The sequence below is a fragment of the Apis laboriosa genome, unplaced genomic scaffold, assembly GCF_014066325.1.
Source record: "Apis laboriosa isolate Shangri-la unplaced genomic scaffold, ASM1406632v1 scaffold5_cov152, whole genome shotgun sequence".
Classification (NCBI taxonomy): domain Eukaryota; kingdom Metazoa; phylum Arthropoda; class Insecta; order Hymenoptera; family Apidae; genus Apis; species Apis laboriosa.
Genome location: NW_025223857.1, coordinates 492217 through 509512, shown reverse-complemented (window position 1 = coordinate 509512; position 17296 = coordinate 492217). Strand labels below are relative to the sequence as shown.

Below are 17296 nucleotides of genomic sequence, written 5' to 3'. Positions count from 1 at the left end.
GAGAGAGAGAGAGAGAGAGAGAGAGAGAGAGAGAGAGAGAGAGAGAGAGAGAGAGGATATCGCGCGGAACCATCTCCCTTTATTGCTTAATATATTCGTTATTCATCTTACCTGCACCAGGTTGGCGTAATTGTCCTTGTCCCGAGGCTTTCCACCGTCTCTAAACGCGGGATATTCCCAGTCGAGATCGAGACCGTCGAAATGATTCTTTCGAAGAAACTTGATCGCGTTCTTGACGAATTCTCGCCTTCTGCCAGGATCGGCTACCATAGGTGAGAACCTGCTCGAGCCTTCGTTCCAACCACCGATGGCCAATAAGGTTTTCAAATTTTTGTTGTACGTTTTTAAACCGGTGAACTTGGCGTATCCACCTTTAAAAAAGTTGGTTAATAAGTCGGTTAATAATAATAATAATAATAATTTTGTTTTTTTTTGTCTTTATACCTTTCTCGATATCTTGATACTTGTCGAATGGTTTCAAAGCATTGTCCTTGGTGAACCCGCCGAAAGCGTAGATCAAGTGGGTGCATAAATACGGATTGATATTTTGAGGCGAAAACTTGGCGGTTCCCGGTCGATAAATGGACCAGTTCGTGTAATAACATACGATCTTACGCTCGGCATTGCCTATGAACGAAAAAATGATCAATTCTCGCAGAGAAATAATAAGTATGAAATAATAAATATAAATAATAATAAATGAACGATCCCTGTTTACTCGTCGAATAAAATTAATAAGTTGATATTAATATTTATCGAAAATTAAAAATCATCGTTAAGCGGCGGAAAGATGTCAGAAACTGTTTATTGTATTCGTAATTTGCAATTATAAACTTGCAGAAAATTGAGAAAAAACGCGAGGCATAATGATTTCTTCATTGACGAACCGATTTGCAGTCACCTTGAGGAATCGTCGTTGGTATTCGCTTTCGATCGCAGGGTGTTGTCCTCGATGCTTTCACTGATCGCGGGAACCGAGGCCGTCCAGAAAGAATGTTAAAATCGAGACTGGAATTAAGATCATCGCTCCTGACCCTGACCACCCACGTGGAATAAAACGCGTATTAATTTTTTCCAATCCCACGATACGAGGTGGAAAATTTGATTTTTTTTTTCCGTTTTTAATTTTTCCACGAGAGAGAAACACGAGCGAATAACGAGTAAAAGTAATCTGGTACAATTTCCATGGCCTTTTTTCCACGGTTCGAAATCACGACGAGTACAAGATAATGATAATCGAATCGACCAGGGAATAGACTCGAGACAAAGATCAACATCGATATCGAACGTGTTCCAGATTCTATCCACGCGCGCGATAGTTTCGCGTAATACGAGCGTTGCAGAGGCGGTAATGGAATTAAGAGCGGTGCATAATATCCGAGATAATATCGGTAAAAGCTAGCCGCAAATCTAAAATTCACAGTGTACTTGTTAAAACCACGTAAAACTTTTCCTCTTTTTATTTTCCTATGTATATCGACAATTATCGATGATTCCGTTGCACGCCCATTAACTCGATAACTGCATATTATTTTATTTTTCATTGAAACGCGTACAAAGTACGGTAAGTATGTTTAACGATCCGAAACAATTGGCCTCGTCGTTAGAAACTATGTTACGTTACACGGTTTTGCGAAGCGATTCATAATTTTGTAGTATGAGAAATTTTACGAAGAGAACGAGTTCTACTTTTTGTATTTGGAATATGAATCGAAATGATTATAATAATCTCTATACTTTAACACGAACTTAAATTGCTCGTAATTTGTTTTTAAAACTTTTAACTTTTTGTTTTTAAACTTTTAGGATTGAAAAAATATTTCATGAATATATATTGTAAAAAATATTGTCTCATATATACACATATGAATCGCCATCGATTCATGATTTTACATTGCGTCAATTGTTTTTTTTTTTTTTTCTTTTAAATCGGATAGAAACGATTACCGTATCGATTACAAGAGATAAAAACTTGGCGAGAACGAATATCGCCTTAAATATCTGAGCTGTTTTACGTTTACAATGTACTTTCCACGTCTCTCCCCTCCCTCCCCCCGCTATATCGACTACACCTCGAACGGGCCCGTTTTTGCCTCGAATGTTTTCTCCGACGAGGTGCACACGTTTCACTGGTCGAGATATGGTGAGTCCAGTGAAACTGCATCCGCGCGTGCGCCGATCCCCACGTGTACCGGCTATGCTAGAGAAATTACACCAGAGAGATCAGAGACACTCGGTCACGGAGTAAATGGGCCATTCGTCGTTCTTATCCTTATTATTTTTTTAAACAAACTTCCTTTTCATCACTTTGAAATAGTTATTATCGATAATTTTGTTACTCGATGAATTCGCAAGATTGCTTGCCGTGAAGAATCGTTTAACTAAATCTTTGTTTTTCGAAACTAGCTAACGAAACGATGAAACTAAATTTGGTTGGTAACGAAATACTCACCGTTATGAATCGTCGCGAGTAGAATACTTAGGCAAAGCAGCAGTGACACCGTTCGGTTCTCCTGTAACGGAAAAGTGATGCGACGAATTAATAATTCAATGTGTATACTTCGATGAGTAGTTAGATGTAAATATATATAACTGTACGCGAATGATCAATTAACCATTCACGGTGAAACTATTTGCGCGAAATCGATCTTTAATATCGAGTGTATTTTTCAACTCTTCAAAATATCTGGCGAAAGTGGATTCGCGTAGTGAGTGAGATACAAGTCGGTTGAATTCTCGATCGATGGAAAGAAAGAAGCACCGGTTCGGTGCACCTGCGGACGACCAGCTTCCCATTTTATTCGAGATCTCGAGGATAATGCGATGTGTCCGATCCAAATAGAGCGGGGCCGTGACACCCAATCAGCCACTCCTCGTTACGCAACGGGTATGAAGAGAAAGCAAGAAGAAAGAACACCCGTTCCGCGACCACTTTCTACCTTGAGAGTACGTTTCGGCCAACGAGCGCGTTACGTTAACGTTACGTCGCTTCGTAACGTCATTCGGATAGAATCGGTAGATTAGTAAAAAAAGGACAAGCATTCGCATTCCTGTATGTGTGTTGACGCCATTTTTCATTTTTTCCAAGTTCGTTCCGAAGAAGAGGAACAAAAAGAAGAAGACAAGGGGAAGGAGAAAATCCGATCTCTTGATGAAATAAACGAACGGGTGGATCGAAAATTCTCTCGCGGATCTGTCTAAATGTCAAATAACTTTCTATAGAGTCGGAGAGACTCGTGCGAGCACGCTTTTAACCGGGAAATAGCGGAGACCGCGAACGATACGGCGAAAACCACCTGTTGCTCGATCGACGAGTTCCTTTCGGAATGTTTCATAACCGGAACTGGCTTTCGGTGATTTCTAACGAGGAATCTGTCATCCAATGAAAATTCTCATTCAATTGCTATCGGTTATCGCTGCCTAACTTTCGGTAATGATATTTTTACTCGATCCATACGAGAGAAAGCATCAATCTTTTTTAATGCTCGCAACAACTTCGTATCTATTATGAAGAGGATATACGTGGATATTATCGCAGATTTAACGCATACCGATCGAAGTTGGATTGAATTGAATTTGGATGGAACGACCGGCTTATTTACATTCGAGTTGCTGTGACATTTGAACAGCTAGTCCACGCGATGACTTCACCCTCTTCGTTTTATTACCGTTAGTCATTCCGATACCGGCGAGACCTTTTAAAGAACCAGACAATATATGCCGTATATAATGTATAACGGGCCATGAATTTTAATTTCGAATCGAGATTCCCTCCGAGAAAAATATTTTATTCGCCGATCCGAGGAATCCCTAATAAATAAAGTTTAGGAAAACGAGCACGTCGGGACAAAAACCTGTATATCGAATACATTGATCTCGAAGGAAACAAAGGAACAGAGGTAAGAATCGCGGTCTTCGAGATTCCAGGCACGCGGGGACGGGAGAAAGAAGAAAACGAGAGATGGTTAATTTTAACCTTGAAGATCCAGAATCTCTAGTAAGTCCGGTAGCTATAAACCAGTTGCAAAGGTGAACGGGATGGATTCGTGCGTCATTGTAACGAGGGTTCAATCTCATCGTCCGAATCGTTGAGAAATTTGCTCTGGATTAAATTACTAACGATCGCGAATCGAAGAAACGATAATTGCTCGATCGAGATATCGATTTTTAACAATGATCGGATCGAGTGGAATGAAAATTGCGTCGATTTAGCTGGATTATTTTTACGACTATGAACCAGTTAACGACTTTTTACGGGAAATCGATCGTAAAGTTGAAAATAAATACGTTTCACGTATTCACCCTGTTAACGCGTACGCTCGAAAGCAAAGTGGATTCGATCTGTCGCCGATGGATAAATCCAACGTGGCTCGGTCACTTTTACTTTTCGTGGAATTCGCTCTGAGGTATAGAACTCTCGGCTCTGTTTACTAGAAAACTACGATTGCGTTTTTGATTAAATCTTCTTTGCCAGTTGCTTAATTACCGGAGGAAATTATCTAAGAGAAGGGGGGGGGGCGAGGTAATGAGGTTTCTTTTCTTCGCTTTTCTTCGTCTTTTGTTTTTCGTTCTCGACTCGTCTGTCTTTGTCCATTTTATTTTATACTATTATAGGATGAATCGTCAAAATTTATATAAAGAATTCATTAAATCTGATTATCGAAATGAGAATTTTCTCGATATTCAGTTGTTCCATTTAGAAAACGTTTAAAATATGTGGAAATATATCATATTTGGTTGGCCTTCTCCTCGATGAAAAGTTCACTTTTTTTTTTAAATAAAAAGAGAGAGATTATACTTAAGAATTTAAAGGAAAAAGAAAGAAAGATTACTCGACGAGTCTTCGAAAGGTCAGCAGCTGACCTTCTTCCTTGCACTCCCCAAGTACTTTTTTTTTTTTTTTTTCATTCTTTTTCTCGTCTCTCGTTTATCCATTATTCTCGATTTTCTCTTTTCTTTTCAAAAAAAGTTTCGAAACAATTTTTCTTTTTCTACGATAAAAGGAATTTATCGAATTTTCGTTAATTATTGTTCTATGACTTTCTTACGACGTGAAAGTGGCAAGTTTAATTAATCAGAGAAAGTATGAATTTTTAGAACCGGTTACGTCAACGTTACACAATTATTTACTATCGACGACGATTTCCTTTGAAATTGCTTTCCGAAAAATGTCTCGACTCTTCGAATTTCAAACCTATATGGAATAATATATATTTCAACTTCTTCAAAATACACAACCGTTTTTTCAAAATTCCAATCTGGACAAGTTTGTCCCCAAATAAATCTATCGATCGAAGGAAGCGTGTAAAAATCGAAATGACATTCGAGAGATAAAAAAACAGAAATTTTCTGTTTGTTTAAAGAGAAGTGTTGCGACCTCGACAGTTTTGCAATCTCGAATTGCTACACGCGTTCTCTCCTTCTTTGCTTAGTGTCGTAGCGGCTGTGGAGCGAAGTGTGCAGTCCAGCTCGAATAACCGGTAGATATCCTCTCCCTCCTCTACCTCCCTACAGGAAGCCAACGATCGTTCTTAAGCATTCGGTACGTGTGTGTGTAGATCTCGCCCTCGAACAATACGGCTCGACCTCATCCTTTGAAAACGCGCGCCACCACCGTTTGTAACGTTTTCTCCAACGTTTTCGCGATGGAATTAATGCTATTTACTTATTATTTTTTTTTTTTTTTCAGTCTCTTCGAAGATTCCACAGCACGCATAATCTACATGCATAGAATTTTCGATCGAAATTCCAATACGGGACAAAGGTACAGGCATACATAAATATAATTAAATTAATTTTCTTTCGTTATTTTGAAATATATAGAATAAATGAATAAGTGAATCGATATAAAATACGGATGTTTCTTATTTCAGGAACGAGAAAGTTTCTTCGTATTATTCCTTATCGAATATGGAAATTTTTCGAAAGTTTCTCAAAAAGTTCATTCACTTTTTTTTTTTAACTTTCTAATTTATTTATTTTTTTATCTTTATATATAATATCAATTTCTTCGAGTGGATAATAGATAATCTTTACGAAACGTTTCTTAAAAAACGTTCGGATTACACCATTTTAATTGAATTGAAATTTTGTAAATGGAAAAGAAAGGAAAATCGGCACAACCATCTTACCCAATCCATTTTCGTCTCTTTTGCAGTCTCTTTACAAAACACCGTTGATGTCGATCGTCGAGAATCTCGCCGTCAAGACGAGCACATCGCGCACTATGCTGTTAACATAGGACGCGACGTTTCCGATGCACCCGCGACCTTGTACCTGACGAGCACGCCAAAGGACACCCGAAAGCAATCGCGAGCACCGTACACCGGTGCGAGGAGAGCGAGACTGAACGTTGTGCAGAGGATAGAGAGGCCACTGTTACTTTCATGGGTTGCCTCCACCTCCACCGTGGGACTGTCCGAACCTCTCCAATCCATTCCTGCCACTCCTCCTCTCAGGCAGAGGTGAAAGGAAAACATTTCTTCCCTTCTTCCACCCTACCCCGAAACTTCTTCGAGTTCGCTTTTTTTTTTTTTTTTTTTTTTTTTAATAATACCGATTTCATTAAAAACTTCTTCTGTTGATTTTCAAATTTAAGAATTTATGTAAATTTTTTGAAGGCACACTTTATCGTTTTTTTTTTTCAATTTTGTTAAATTGGATAAAATCTATTTCGCTTTTTATTGTATATATATATAAATGTTCTTATTGGTTCGAAAGGATAAATTTTATCAATTTTTGTTACTTTTAAAAAGAATTAAAATTTAAAACGAGTCGATTTGTAGATAGCTTCCGTGTCAAAATTTTATCTAATTTTTTAAAATCAAGCGCGTGCGACTTTGTATAATTAAATCGGTTTGAAACGTGGATCGAAGATATTAATGTTAATTATGCCACGATATTTATTGTTGAATTATTCGATATTGAATAGCGTTAAACCCAAATACATAGAATTAGCACGTGTCTGACATACTACTGGTAGAAATTTAAACTATTTTCGAGAAAAGTAAGACGGGAAAAAGTTTCGACGTGAGGCGAACATCAATAGGCGTGCACTCCTTCACGAAAAGAACTTTTTAACTTTCGATCGATTTGATTTGCTGCCAGTTATATTGAAAGAAAATACATTTTCCAAGTCACGTGTGAACTATGAATTTAATTGTATCGTTTCCGTGATCGTACTATGTATAAAATTTTATAATTTATTTGCATCTTCCAAAGCTATATCCTCTAGACTAAACGTGGCCTTTTTACTCTTCTTTACCGATTGATCTATCAACAAAATATTAATTCGGTTTATTAATAGATAATTAATTACAGCGCAAAAGAGGGATTATAATAAATGACATACCTTGATAAAAGTGTTTGGCTGTTCGTTTTCTAATATCTTCCACACCCTCTTCGCTCTGAGCCCATTCCAAGACCAATCTTCGACCGTACAAATGAGTACTTTGACACAAAGCTTTAAATGCTTTCTATGAATATAGTAGAAAAAGATTATATTGTATATGATGTATATATTGATCGTTGATTCGAGATGATTTAAAGAATTTATTTTAATTTTTCGTATACCTTTGCTTCGCTTTTTGTGTAATATTCTACGAAGGCGAATCCCCTGTGTTTTTCGACACCAACTAATTTTTTAGGTAACCGTACTGCTTTCAACTCTCCGAACGCTCTGGTATTTCAGTGAGAAAAAGAAAAAACAGCAGAGAAACGTGAATAAAAAAATTTACTTCTCTTTTTTAAAATATTATAATAAAATATTATAATTTAATTTAATTTAAAATATTATATAAAATAATATAATAATAAATATTTGAAATACGTACTTGAATAGTTCGGTTATTTCCTCAGCTGTTGCTTGGAACGGCACGTTTCTTATCAAAATTTTTGTACCCGTTTGAGGTTTTACCGTAGATGTCTTTTTTGCACTTTTTACGTCAGTTCTGCACATTCAGATGAATAGAAATGTTTACCGAAAATTGTAAATTGAACAAGGAAACTGAAATTGAAACGAAAGCATACGTTAATGTTCGCTCAGAACGTTTGAGTTCTAAAGTTTTTCCGTCCAACACTGTCATTTGTAAAACTTTTAGTGCACGATCCGCATCTGCTTTTCTTTTATATCTTACAAATCCATAACCCATTGACAACTTGGCACCAGGATTTTTTGTATCTTTCTTCGTTGCTATCGAGGCATAATGAAGAGGACCACATTTGTCGAAATACTATAAAAAAAAAAAAATGTTACATATTAAATAATAGGAAGCAATGTTTGATAAGTTATTTACCGTTTTTAATTGTTCATCCGTAGTGGAGAAATTAATATTTTTCACGAAAAGAGTGGTGTCTGGTTCAGGTTCGTCTTCATCTTCGCTTTCTTCTTTATTAACCTTATTAAGCGTATCATTTACATTTTCTGATAATTCTTTTTCTTGTTCTCCAACTTTTGTTTTTTCGTTTGTTTCGTTAATAGTTTTGTTTTTTACCGCAGGAGGAGTAGTAAAACTATTGTCAGGAGCCCATTCCAGATATAATGGTAGATGTTTATATTTAGTATAGGCTAATTTTGTGAATGCTTTTCGCGCTTCAGAGGGTTCCAAAAATTCCACCAAAGCTAAATGCAATAAGTTAATGCGATGTAATATTATTAAAAGACACATATAATGATAATAATATTATTAAAATTTATACCAGTAATTCCTGAAGGTGGCATCACAACTCTACCCAATTCGCCATGTCGTGCAAATAATTGTCGAATCTCTTGTGCTGGTGTTGCAGCAGGTAAATTCTTCACCAATATTATTGTTTTTGATCGTTCATTTGATGGCTGGAAAAAATGCATTAATTAAATCATTTGTTTTATATAATCATTAATATTTATATTTCACATAATATTTACTTGATTAAATGCATCCAAACAAACTCCATTTTCCTCCAAAAAGTTTTTGGTATCCTGAACCAGTTGTGTTTCTCCTAATGCTAATTTAACTGCAGCACTCAAGCCTTTTGATCCATCTTCGAGTACATTTTCCTTTGTTGTATTATAAGTGGTAGCTATAGCATCAGCTATAGCATTTTGACCAAGAAAAAGAGTGTTCCAGTTATGTGATGATCCTGCAGCTGTTTTAGCTTTCAATTCTTTCTTCTGTTTATAAGTTAATTCTTCTATAAGTAAATAATATAAAAATTATAAAATTATATAATATCAATATTAGAATTATTATAAAAAATTATAAATTCATGCACGATATATTTTTACTTTCGTCGAGTTCTTCTAGTGAATCAATTTTCATTTTGGCTGGAAGAAGATGTAACATCCTTCCGTCTAAAATCGATCCGTCTAATTCGCTGTAAGCTTTTACCGCATGCTCGGTCATTAAGAATGTTATTGTACCAAATCCTTTTAATTTTCTAGTTATTCGATCGATGGGTAAATTAACTTCAGTTAAAGGACCTAAATAAAAAAAAAAATTATATATTAATATCATACGTATCATATTGGACAAGAAAAAAAATTATTTACCATATTTTTCAAATAATTTTCGAATATCATCTTCGGTTGTCGTATAAGACAAATTTCGAATAAACATTCTTCCAGATTCTGCTATGCTTTCTTCACTTTTCAATGCTTCTGCTTGCTTCTTCCATTTAATGTTATTATTATTTTCATTTTGTTCTTCAAATTTTTGTTCCTTCACTTCATATTTTATTACAAATATTTGTCTTCCATCTAAAAATATATATATTAAAATATAGACCAAAGTTTAAAAAAAAAATAAAAAAAAACTCTTAATAAGAGTAAACTATACGGTACCTAAAAAACTTTTGTTTTTCAATAACGCTTTTCTCAAATGTTGTGGAGTTTTGAAACCAACATAAGCAATACCCTTAATTTTTGGCGATATTCGTATCGATTTTGCTTTTAATGGACTAAAAAATTGCTTGATATCTTTTTTCTTATGATTATACGCTAATCCTCGAAGTTTTACAGTAAATAATTTTAGTGGTCCATGTTTAGATGGATTATCATTTGAAATTTTCTTTTCTATGTTCTTTTCTTTATTTTTTAAAGTTTCCATATACTATTTAAAAAAATAAACATTATTACTATATAAAAAAATAAATATATATATAAAAATATATATATAAAAAATAATTATATATATATATACAAAACAAATTAATAAGTAACAAAGAAATACATATATTTAAATTTACCTCTAAATCAGATACAACTTTATGTGCAATTTTTTGTTCTTTCTCTTTTCTTTCTTCTTCTTCTTCTCCTTCTCCTTTTTCTTCATCTTTTTCTTCTTGTTTAATATCCTTAATATCATTTTCAATGCCATTAATTTCATTATCGTTATATTCTTTAGATTCAATAGTTGTCAATATTGTATCATTATTCCATATGGCCTTATTTGTATGACTTTCAAGAAATTCCATAAATAAAGGATCATTTTTATGCTAAATATAAATCAATATGAAATTACACATAACATTTAACAACTGGTATAGAAAAGTAAGTTATAATTATACCTTCTCTAATGCTTCTTTGACTTCAGGTTTTACAATTTCTTCTTTTTTATCTTTTTTGTTTCTCTCCTTTTTCTTATCTGTTGTTTTATTCACATTTACATTTTCTGATTTATCACTAAACTGTTTATTATTAATTACATTTCTTGAACTATCAGATGCATATTTACTCCATGATCTAGGTTTGGAAGAATCTCCTTTAAAATTCAATATCAATAAATATGTATTAAATTAAAATTATCATCATAAATAAATATTCATAATATAATATAAATTTATATTTATAATACCTAAACTTGCACATTGCTCAACTGATATTCTGCAGGTATCGATACATGTTTTATCAAAATATTCTTTGGCAGCTATAGCTTGTTCTTCTGTCTTAAATCCAATAAAAGCAAATCGTCTGAATTTACCATCTTTTGTATATTTTAATTGTACGTCAGTTATTAAACCTTTTTGACTAAAAAGTTCCTTTAATTTTATATCTGTAATCTATGAATTTTTATTATGTATTAAAATTTTTTATTCACATTATAATTACAATTATATCGTTACATTTTTTATTACTTACATTTTTTGGTAAATTTTTTACAATCAATCGTGACATTTTATGTTATTTATAATTATTATTGAGCATTTTATGTTACACATTTTATGAAACACGCGTTTCAGATAGGTTATGTTGTTTTGGATATAAACAGGTTAAAATTTTGTACATATACGTAATATTCAATATACTTACTACTCACAAATTCTTTATCCAGTAAATTATCATTTATTTCGTACAAAGAATGTAAAAATAATAATAAGAATGAAAAATAATAATTCAAAAACTATATCTTTATGGAAATTGAAATCATTTTATCATTTATTTTTATTATTTTATGGACAAATATTATCAATTATAAATTAATTATAAATAATTATGAACAGATATATATATAAACAAAACTAATACTTCGATATTGATATTTTCTACAAGATATTTTATAAAAGTTTATTTTATTTTCATAATCATATACATATATATTAAATAAATAAGTTAGATTTAGATAATCAGATTTTATTTTCTTAAAATTTTCTAAAAATTATTACTAACGCGTGTTTATCTATTTTATTATATTTAAAAGCAATCATATGATGTGAAAAAAATTTTATCTTTCAAGCAAATACATTTCGTAAAGTCGTCGATCTTCTTCTTTCTGAAATTTCGGTACAAAGTTTATATGAACGATTTCTTTAAATCCTTCTTCCAAACTTGGTTGTTGAAAATTTTTTCTAAAAATAAATCTAACAATGAATTTTATATAAATTTAATTTTACGTATAATTTAATTTTACTTACACATAAGAATTAATAATTATATCATTAACTTTCGCGTGACTAGGATCAGTTAATTCTCGAAACTGAAACAAAATATTTAGCTTAAAGTTTGTATTGTAAATGTTGTTACATCACATCAAATTAAATTATTTTTACCTTATTGTTGTGCTTCGCATGATCGATACTTGTCGTCATAACGAAACATCTTACAGGAACGTTATATTTTTTCGCTATTTCGATATATCTTTGTCTTGATACACAATCGGGATTAGTATTATCTATAACTACACTATATTTTTCATCCAGATGTTTTTCCATTATAGTAATACATTTTTTCCAGCTTCCAAGAGTATCTCTATTAACATATCCGTAATGATCCAAATAATTTTTTACAAAATATGATTTTCCAGAACCTGGACAACCAACCATTAAAATAATCTAAAAATATAAATTTAGTAATTAATACTAGCATTATTTATAATTATAATATAAATATCTCCAATAGCGAAAATAATATTATTTACTTCTTGATCATTTGAAGTTATATTGCTTCCTGAGCATATCTCTTTATTCGATAAATTTTTTGGATTAAATATAGGTAATTCATAAGGAATTGGTTCGAAATCGAGAAAATATTCTTCTGGCGTATAGAATTTTAAATTCAAATTGAGAGCTAATAATCGATCGACTGACGAATGATCTTTTTTTCTTCCGGGAGCCCAATTTTTCGCTCGTCCGGCAGTATCTCCAACGTAAAAAGATTTATCTTTATCGATAGATATAGGGCTATTTTTCTGTAAAAAAATTATTTAAATTTAATAAATTTCGACGATAAAAATAATTATTTTATGAAATGAATCTTACTTTTTCTAGTTCTTGCCACATTCCAATTGCTGGTTTTCTATAGATATTATATCCAGTAGCTATAAATATCTATAAATACATAAGATCCATTATATATATATATATATATATATGTAATTTATATTCATTCTATTTATTATAGATTATATAAAAAAAGTATACCTGCATTGGAACACCAATTTTTTGTATTATATTTTTAAGTTTATTCTTGAAAGAATCAGGATTTAATTTTCCAGATGTAAAAGATGCTTGATTAGTGAAAACAACTATTTTATATCCATCTTTATAGAGCTTTTTTAATTTGGCTGGCACATTAGCATATATGATTTGCCAATCATCATAATCTTTTGGAAATACCAAACCGGATTTTGTTTTTATTAAAGTTCCATCCAAATCATATGCTGCTATCTAAAAACAAGATTCCATTTACTTTTGAAAATATATATTTTAAATACATATTTTGTTTATTTACCATTGAGCGATTTTCTACACCCTTTGCTGTATATATTAATAATCCAGTTTGCTTACATTCCCACATATCCTGTTCAGTGTCTATTACATCATCTGTATCTTCAAATGTATCTGGAGACATTTTGTTTATGAATTTTAAAATACCATGAGCATTTTTTATCTGTTTTTCTTTTCTTTTTGCTTCTTTTTCCCCATGAATTTCTTCGCATGTGGCAATAGTATCTGTTTCATCATTTTCAACTTTAGCTATTTTACAAGAATTTTCTCTATATTCATCACCTGTCTCTGAATCTCTGATTCTTTTTTCTATCAAAGAAATTTTTGGAGGTGGAGGATTAAATTCAATCTGATAAATATGCTTTCCATATAATATTTCTAAATAATCCTCATGTTTGCCTATAAATTTGATGTCTTTACGCATTTTAAAACCATTAAAGCCAGAAGATCTTTTTCCATTTTGTTGAATATAAACATTATACTTTTGATAATCTGCACACACTTGTACTATAAAGAATATAATACCCAATGAATATTATAAATTAAATAATAATTATAATAATTATCAATTTTATATAAATTATGTAATATAATAAATTTATAAAAATCTTAACCTTGTAATCTAGAACATTGTGTATCTGTAATATTTGTCTCTGGAGAACGACCGACGAAAATTGGTTTATTATGTGGCAAATACACTGTCAGTAGTGATTTGTCATTGGTTTTCAAATAACAACTTTTAGCTTCCTGACTCATTCTGATTGAATAAGGCAAAAGAGAAAAAAAGAAAAAATATCATTAAATAAGTTTTATAATTTAAATTTTACAACTTTAAAAAAATATGATTTAAGTAATAATAAAATTTTTATAAGTAAAATTGACAATATATTGACAATTTGAAAATTATTTTTACATTATAAAATATAATCAATTTTGTATTCATTTCTTTATAACTTTAATTTGCAATATTTATTTATTTAAATTTATGATATTTTATCTTACGTAAATTTCTTTCAAATCTTTATACAAATACACATTGTTTACATTGATAGCGATCAAACTACTTTAATCTAACTTAACCTAATATAACCTAATATAAGAGCATATGAACGTTGAAGTAAAGAAAATAAGTGGTTAGATTGAATATTTTAAAAAATCTAAAAAGAATGGCCTCTAACGAATCTACAGAAATAGAAAAGAATCCTTACGCTTATCTTGAAAGAGCTGATTTTACGTCAGAAAAATATAAAATCGAAGTACACGGATTACCAAAATATTATGGAATTGGCGAATTTAAAAAACTCTTAAATGAAAAGCTAGACTTGCAATCGTGCAAAATAAAGCCACCAAAACGAAGCAGTGGATGGCTTTATGTATCTTTTAGAAACGAAGAAAGTCGTCAGAAAGCAATAGAAACATTAAATGGAATTTTATGGAAAAATTACAAGCTTAGTGCTCAGGTATATCAATTTAATGTTATGTTATTTCGCATTTTCTTCTTCATAATTAATATTCGAACATTTATTACATATCAATATACTCGAAATTCATTGAATAGAATACAAAAAATATAATAATTTTTACTAAATCATTCATGTAAAATGATTACATCTATTAAAAATAGATCGCGAAACCTGCACCAGATCCATTTATAAAAAGAAAATTAGAAGAGGAAAATGCAAAGAAACGTTTGAAGGTAGAAGAGGATGATCAAAGCGTATCCATAGAAGATAAAGTTAAATTAACTACCATTCCTCTTTGGAACATGCCTTATCCAAATCAAGTAAGACTTATTATTAATAATATGGTATTAAAATGTATGTAATAAGAGTTTGATAATATGCTTTTAGTTGGAACTAAAACAAAAGGAAATGAGTTCAATTTTGACAATTATATGTAAACAAATGTTGAAAGAAAGTAAAGGTGATCTTTTGGATTGGTTGAATTGTCAAAAAAATAAATATCAAGGTTTACCTTGTGAATTGCTTCCTATTTTAAGTATAGATACAATTAAGGAATATAGAAATAAATGTGAATTTACAGTTGGTAATTTCATTTAAATTTTACTTATCTTACAGATAAATTATGATAAATTAAACATATTGATGAATTACTATCAAATAAATATTGATTTGATTTAGGTAAAAGTAACAAAGAAGACAAAATTGTAATAGGATTTAGATTATCTACTTATGCATCTGGTTCCACAGCAGTGGGACCTATCGACAATCTTTGTCATATTCCTAATAAAATGAAAGTTGTAGTTAAAGTAAGTTCTTGAGAATGATCCTTTCCTTTTTACTATCTCAGATTTGTTGTTTGTATTAGGAGTATTTTAGGTACTTGAAGAATTCATGAAAAACACTGAATTAACACCTTTTGATCCAGTTGATTATAGTGGATACTGGAGACAAGTTACAGTTAGAACTACTCTTTCTGATCATCTTATGGTAATAGTGGGGATACATCCTCAAGATTTGACCTCTCAAAAATTGGATGAATTGAAACTACAACTCAAAACTTTTTTTGAAATTGGAAAAGGTGTACAAGCACGAGTAACATCGTTATATCTTCAAATAATGAAAATAAAGTAAGATTATAGACCGAATGTTACGCAATTACGACAATTCGGTTAAATCGCTTTTTATCTTTTTTTAGAAGTATCGACGGAAAAGATGAAGAAAATTTTCATCATATTAGTGGAACAAAATACATAGAAGAAAAATTGTTAGATATGAAATTTCGAATATCTCCTCAAGCATTCTTTCAAGTAAATACATTGGGTGCTCAAATATTGTACAAAGCAGCGATTGATTTGGCAAAACCAAACGTGGACACTGCGTTACTCGACATTTGTTGCGGCACTGGGACCATTGGTCTTGCATTTTCAAAGGTATCAAAGATTCATTAAAAACTGATAAAATTTTCAAGAGAAGAAATAAACGCAAGCACAATTTCAGTATTGCGGTGAAGTATTTGGACTAGAAATGATAGAGGATGCCATCAAAGACGCAAAGGAAAATGTTATCGCGAACAAGGTATCGAATTGCGAATTCTTCGTAGGCAAAGCAGAAGATATTTTATCTCCCGTTATTCGAAGGACAACTAAACCCGACATTATCGCTATTGTGGATCCTCCACGAGCTGGACTTCGTAAGATTAATATAATTTTTCTTAAGTTAGCTGGTTTTGTTTTAAAAACACAAACTATTTATTCCAGATCAAAGAGCGCTACTAACTATGCGCAAAGCAAAAAAATTATCAAGATTAATATATATATCTTGCGATCCTCGGGCAGCTATGAGAAATTTAGTAGATTTAGCTAGGCCTATCTCGAAACAATACGTCGGAGAACCAATGGTTCCTGTGAAAGCTGTTGCTGTAGACATGTTTCCATATACCAAACATTGTGAATTAGTACTATGCTTAGAAAGGTTATCCATAGCCACGAAAGCACGCGATTCCACTTAATAATAATGGTACACGTACAATTTAGCCTTGTAACGTATATTTTTCAATAAATTATTTGAATAAAAATGTCGCATCGTTACAAACGTAGATGAACTTACCTTCTGTACAAAATAATTCTTGTTTTGTCATAAAACGATAACACGTAGAATTGTCATAGGGCATAAATTGTACATGAATAAGGAAAAACTTGAATTTTAAACCAATCGAATAGATAACGTTTCGTCTAATTCGATTCGTCTTAATATTTAATTTTGTATAACGATCGTTTTATAAACCAGACAGATATATTAGTTAACACTGTTTAATACAACCGCACCATATTAATAGTGATACGCAAGAACTTAAATAGTCATCAAGAAGATAGATGAGAAGTGATTCGAAAGCGAGAAAATAATTCGATTCAAAATAAATGATAGATTCATCGTTGGATTTAAGATCTAGTTTTGTTCTGAATTTGTGATTTATTTGTTTCTCTTTCAACCGGGGAAAGCATGCGAATAGTCGGGTTTCGAAGGCTGGTTACGTTGGCTTATTATCACTTTCTCTTGAAGCACGTCACAGCATTGAAATAACAACGCCAATAAACACGCCCTTTCGCTTGACCTCGTCGCTGAAGATCCATCTG

At 31.7% G+C, this 17296-nt stretch overlaps 5 protein-coding genes and 1 long non-coding RNA gene across 11 annotated transcripts in view; 2 read left to right on the top strand and 4 right to left on the bottom strand.

Annotated features, from left to right (window-relative positions):
* The window catches only part of LOC122717815 (mucin-5AC), a 13726-nt gene extending 13161 nt beyond the window's left edge, over positions 1–565 (bottom strand). For both annotated transcript variants that reach the window (XM_043942241.1, XM_043942242.1), the window contains exons 1-2: positions 445–565; positions 112–371 (exon numbers count right to left, since the gene is read on the bottom strand). In XM_043942241.1, coding sequence (XP_043798176.1) covers positions 112–270 — 159 coding nt within the window. In that variant the 5' untranslated portion in view covers positions 271–371; positions 445–565. The remainder of the gene's footprint in view (positions 1–111; positions 372–444) is intronic.
* Positions 1–6551, top strand: part of LOC122717824 — a 10178-nt gene extending 3627 nt beyond the window's left edge. Inside the window, exons 2-3 of the long non-coding RNA XR_006347252.1 lie at positions 5690–5764; positions 6158–6551. This is a non-coding gene — a long non-coding RNA (uncharacterized LOC122717824). The remainder of the gene's footprint in view (positions 1–5689; positions 5765–6157) is intronic.
* A 540-nt stretch (positions 6552–7091) lies between these two features.
* Positions 7092–11366, bottom strand: LOC122717817 (probable RNA-binding protein 19). The gene is made up of 15 exons (XM_043942247.1): positions 11117–11366; positions 10833–11037; positions 10546–10739; positions 10225–10473; positions 9821–10088; positions 9530–9736; positions 9266–9460; positions 8906–9171; positions 8698–8833; positions 8295–8620; positions 8029–8231; positions 7833–7949; positions 7573–7678; positions 7352–7475; positions 7092–7272 (listed from the first exon to the last, which is right to left on the bottom strand). The coding sequence occupies exons 1-15, from the start codon at positions 11150–11152 to the stop codon at positions 7196–7198; spliced, it is 2709 nt and encodes a 902-aa protein (XP_043798182.1). The 5' UTR covers positions 11153–11366; the 3' UTR covers positions 7092–7195.
* Positions 11367–11598: 232 nt separating this feature from the next.
* LOC122717820 (uncharacterized protein F21D5.5) lies at positions 11599–16900 on the bottom strand. Of its 4 annotated transcripts, none has more exons than XM_043942257.1 (9): positions 16770–16900; positions 13815–13957; positions 13205–13707; positions 12895–13140; positions 12733–12801; positions 12393–12662; positions 12025–12306; positions 11890–11951; positions 11599–11823 (listed from the first exon to the last, which is right to left on the bottom strand). In XM_043942257.1, the coding sequence occupies exons 2-9, from the start codon at positions 13954–13956 to the stop codon at positions 11700–11702; spliced, it is 1698 nt and encodes a 565-aa protein (XP_043798192.1). In that variant the 5' UTR covers position 13957; positions 16770–16900; the 3' UTR covers positions 11599–11699. The 4 variants fall into 4 exon arrangements, with proteins under 4 accessions (XP_043798192.1, XP_043798190.1, XP_043798189.1 ...); XM_043942255.1 differs by lacking the exon at positions 16770–16900 and adding an exon at positions 14409–14546; XM_043942254.1 differs by lacking the exon at positions 16770–16900 and adding an exon at positions 14203–14323.
* On the top strand, positions 14226–16754 carry LOC122717819 (tRNA (uracil-5-)-methyltransferase homolog A-like). 2 transcript variants are annotated; one of them, XM_043942253.1, is made up of 8 exons: positions 14226–14660; positions 14825–14983; positions 15069–15246; positions 15342–15469; positions 15540–15790; positions 15859–16093; positions 16161–16353; positions 16421–16754. In XM_043942253.1, exons 1-8 carry the CDS (start codon positions 14367–14369, stop codon positions 16669–16671), a joined length of 1689 nt encoding a protein of 562 aa, XP_043798188.1. In that variant the 5' UTR covers positions 14226–14366; the 3' UTR covers positions 16672–16754. The 2 variants fall into 2 exon arrangements, with proteins under 2 accessions (XP_043798188.1, XP_043798187.1); XM_043942252.1 differs by having other exon boundaries at positions 15051–15246.
* Positions 16901–16936: 36 nt separating the features above from the next.
* The window catches only part of LOC122717822, a 7233-nt gene continuing 6873 nt past the window's right edge, over positions 16937–17296 (bottom strand). The window contains exon 3 of the mRNA XM_043942261.1: positions 16937–17293. Within this exon, the coding sequence (XP_043798196.1) occupies positions 17207–17293 (87 nt within the window). The 3' untranslated portion in view covers positions 16937–17206. The remainder of the gene's footprint in view (positions 17294–17296) is intronic.

Bases quoted from the DNA above. Each gene is read 5' to 3' on its own strand.
- LOC122717817 (XM_043942247.1), bottom strand. From the start codon at position 11,152: ATGTCACGATTGATTGTAAAAAATTTACCAAAAAAT. The intron at 7,950-8,028 runs GTATGCTTTCGT...CTGAATGTGCAG, and splicing joins CGTTCTGAGCGAACATTAAC to AACTGACGTAAAAAGTGCAA. The intron at 7,476-7,572 runs GTATACGAAAAA...CTATATTCATAG, and splicing joins ACACAAAAAGCGAAGCAAAG to AAAGCATTTAAAGCTTTGTG.
- LOC122717820 (XM_043942257.1), bottom strand. From the start codon at position 13,956: ATGAGTCAGGAAGCTAAAAGTTGTTATTTGAAAACCAATGACAAATCA. The intron at 12,307-12,392 runs GTAAATAATATT...TTATATTTTTAG, and splicing joins TAACTTCAAATGATCAAGAA to ATTATTTTAATGGTTGGTTG. The intron at 11,824-11,889 runs GTAAGTAAAATT...ATTTATTTTTAG, and splicing joins ATAATTATTAATTCTTATGT to AAAAAATTTTCAACAACCAA.
- LOC122717819 (XM_043942252.1), top strand. From the start codon at position 14,367: ATGGCCTCTAACGAATCTACAGAAATAGAAAAGAATCCTTACGCTTAT. The intron at 14,661-14,824 runs GTATATCAATTT...TATTAAAAATAG, and splicing joins ATTACAAGCTTAGTGCTCAG to ATCGCGAAACCTGCACCAGA. The intron at 16,094-16,160 runs GTATCAAAGATT...GCACAATTTCAG, and splicing joins TTGGTCTTGCATTTTCAAAG to TATTGCGGTGAAGTATTTGG.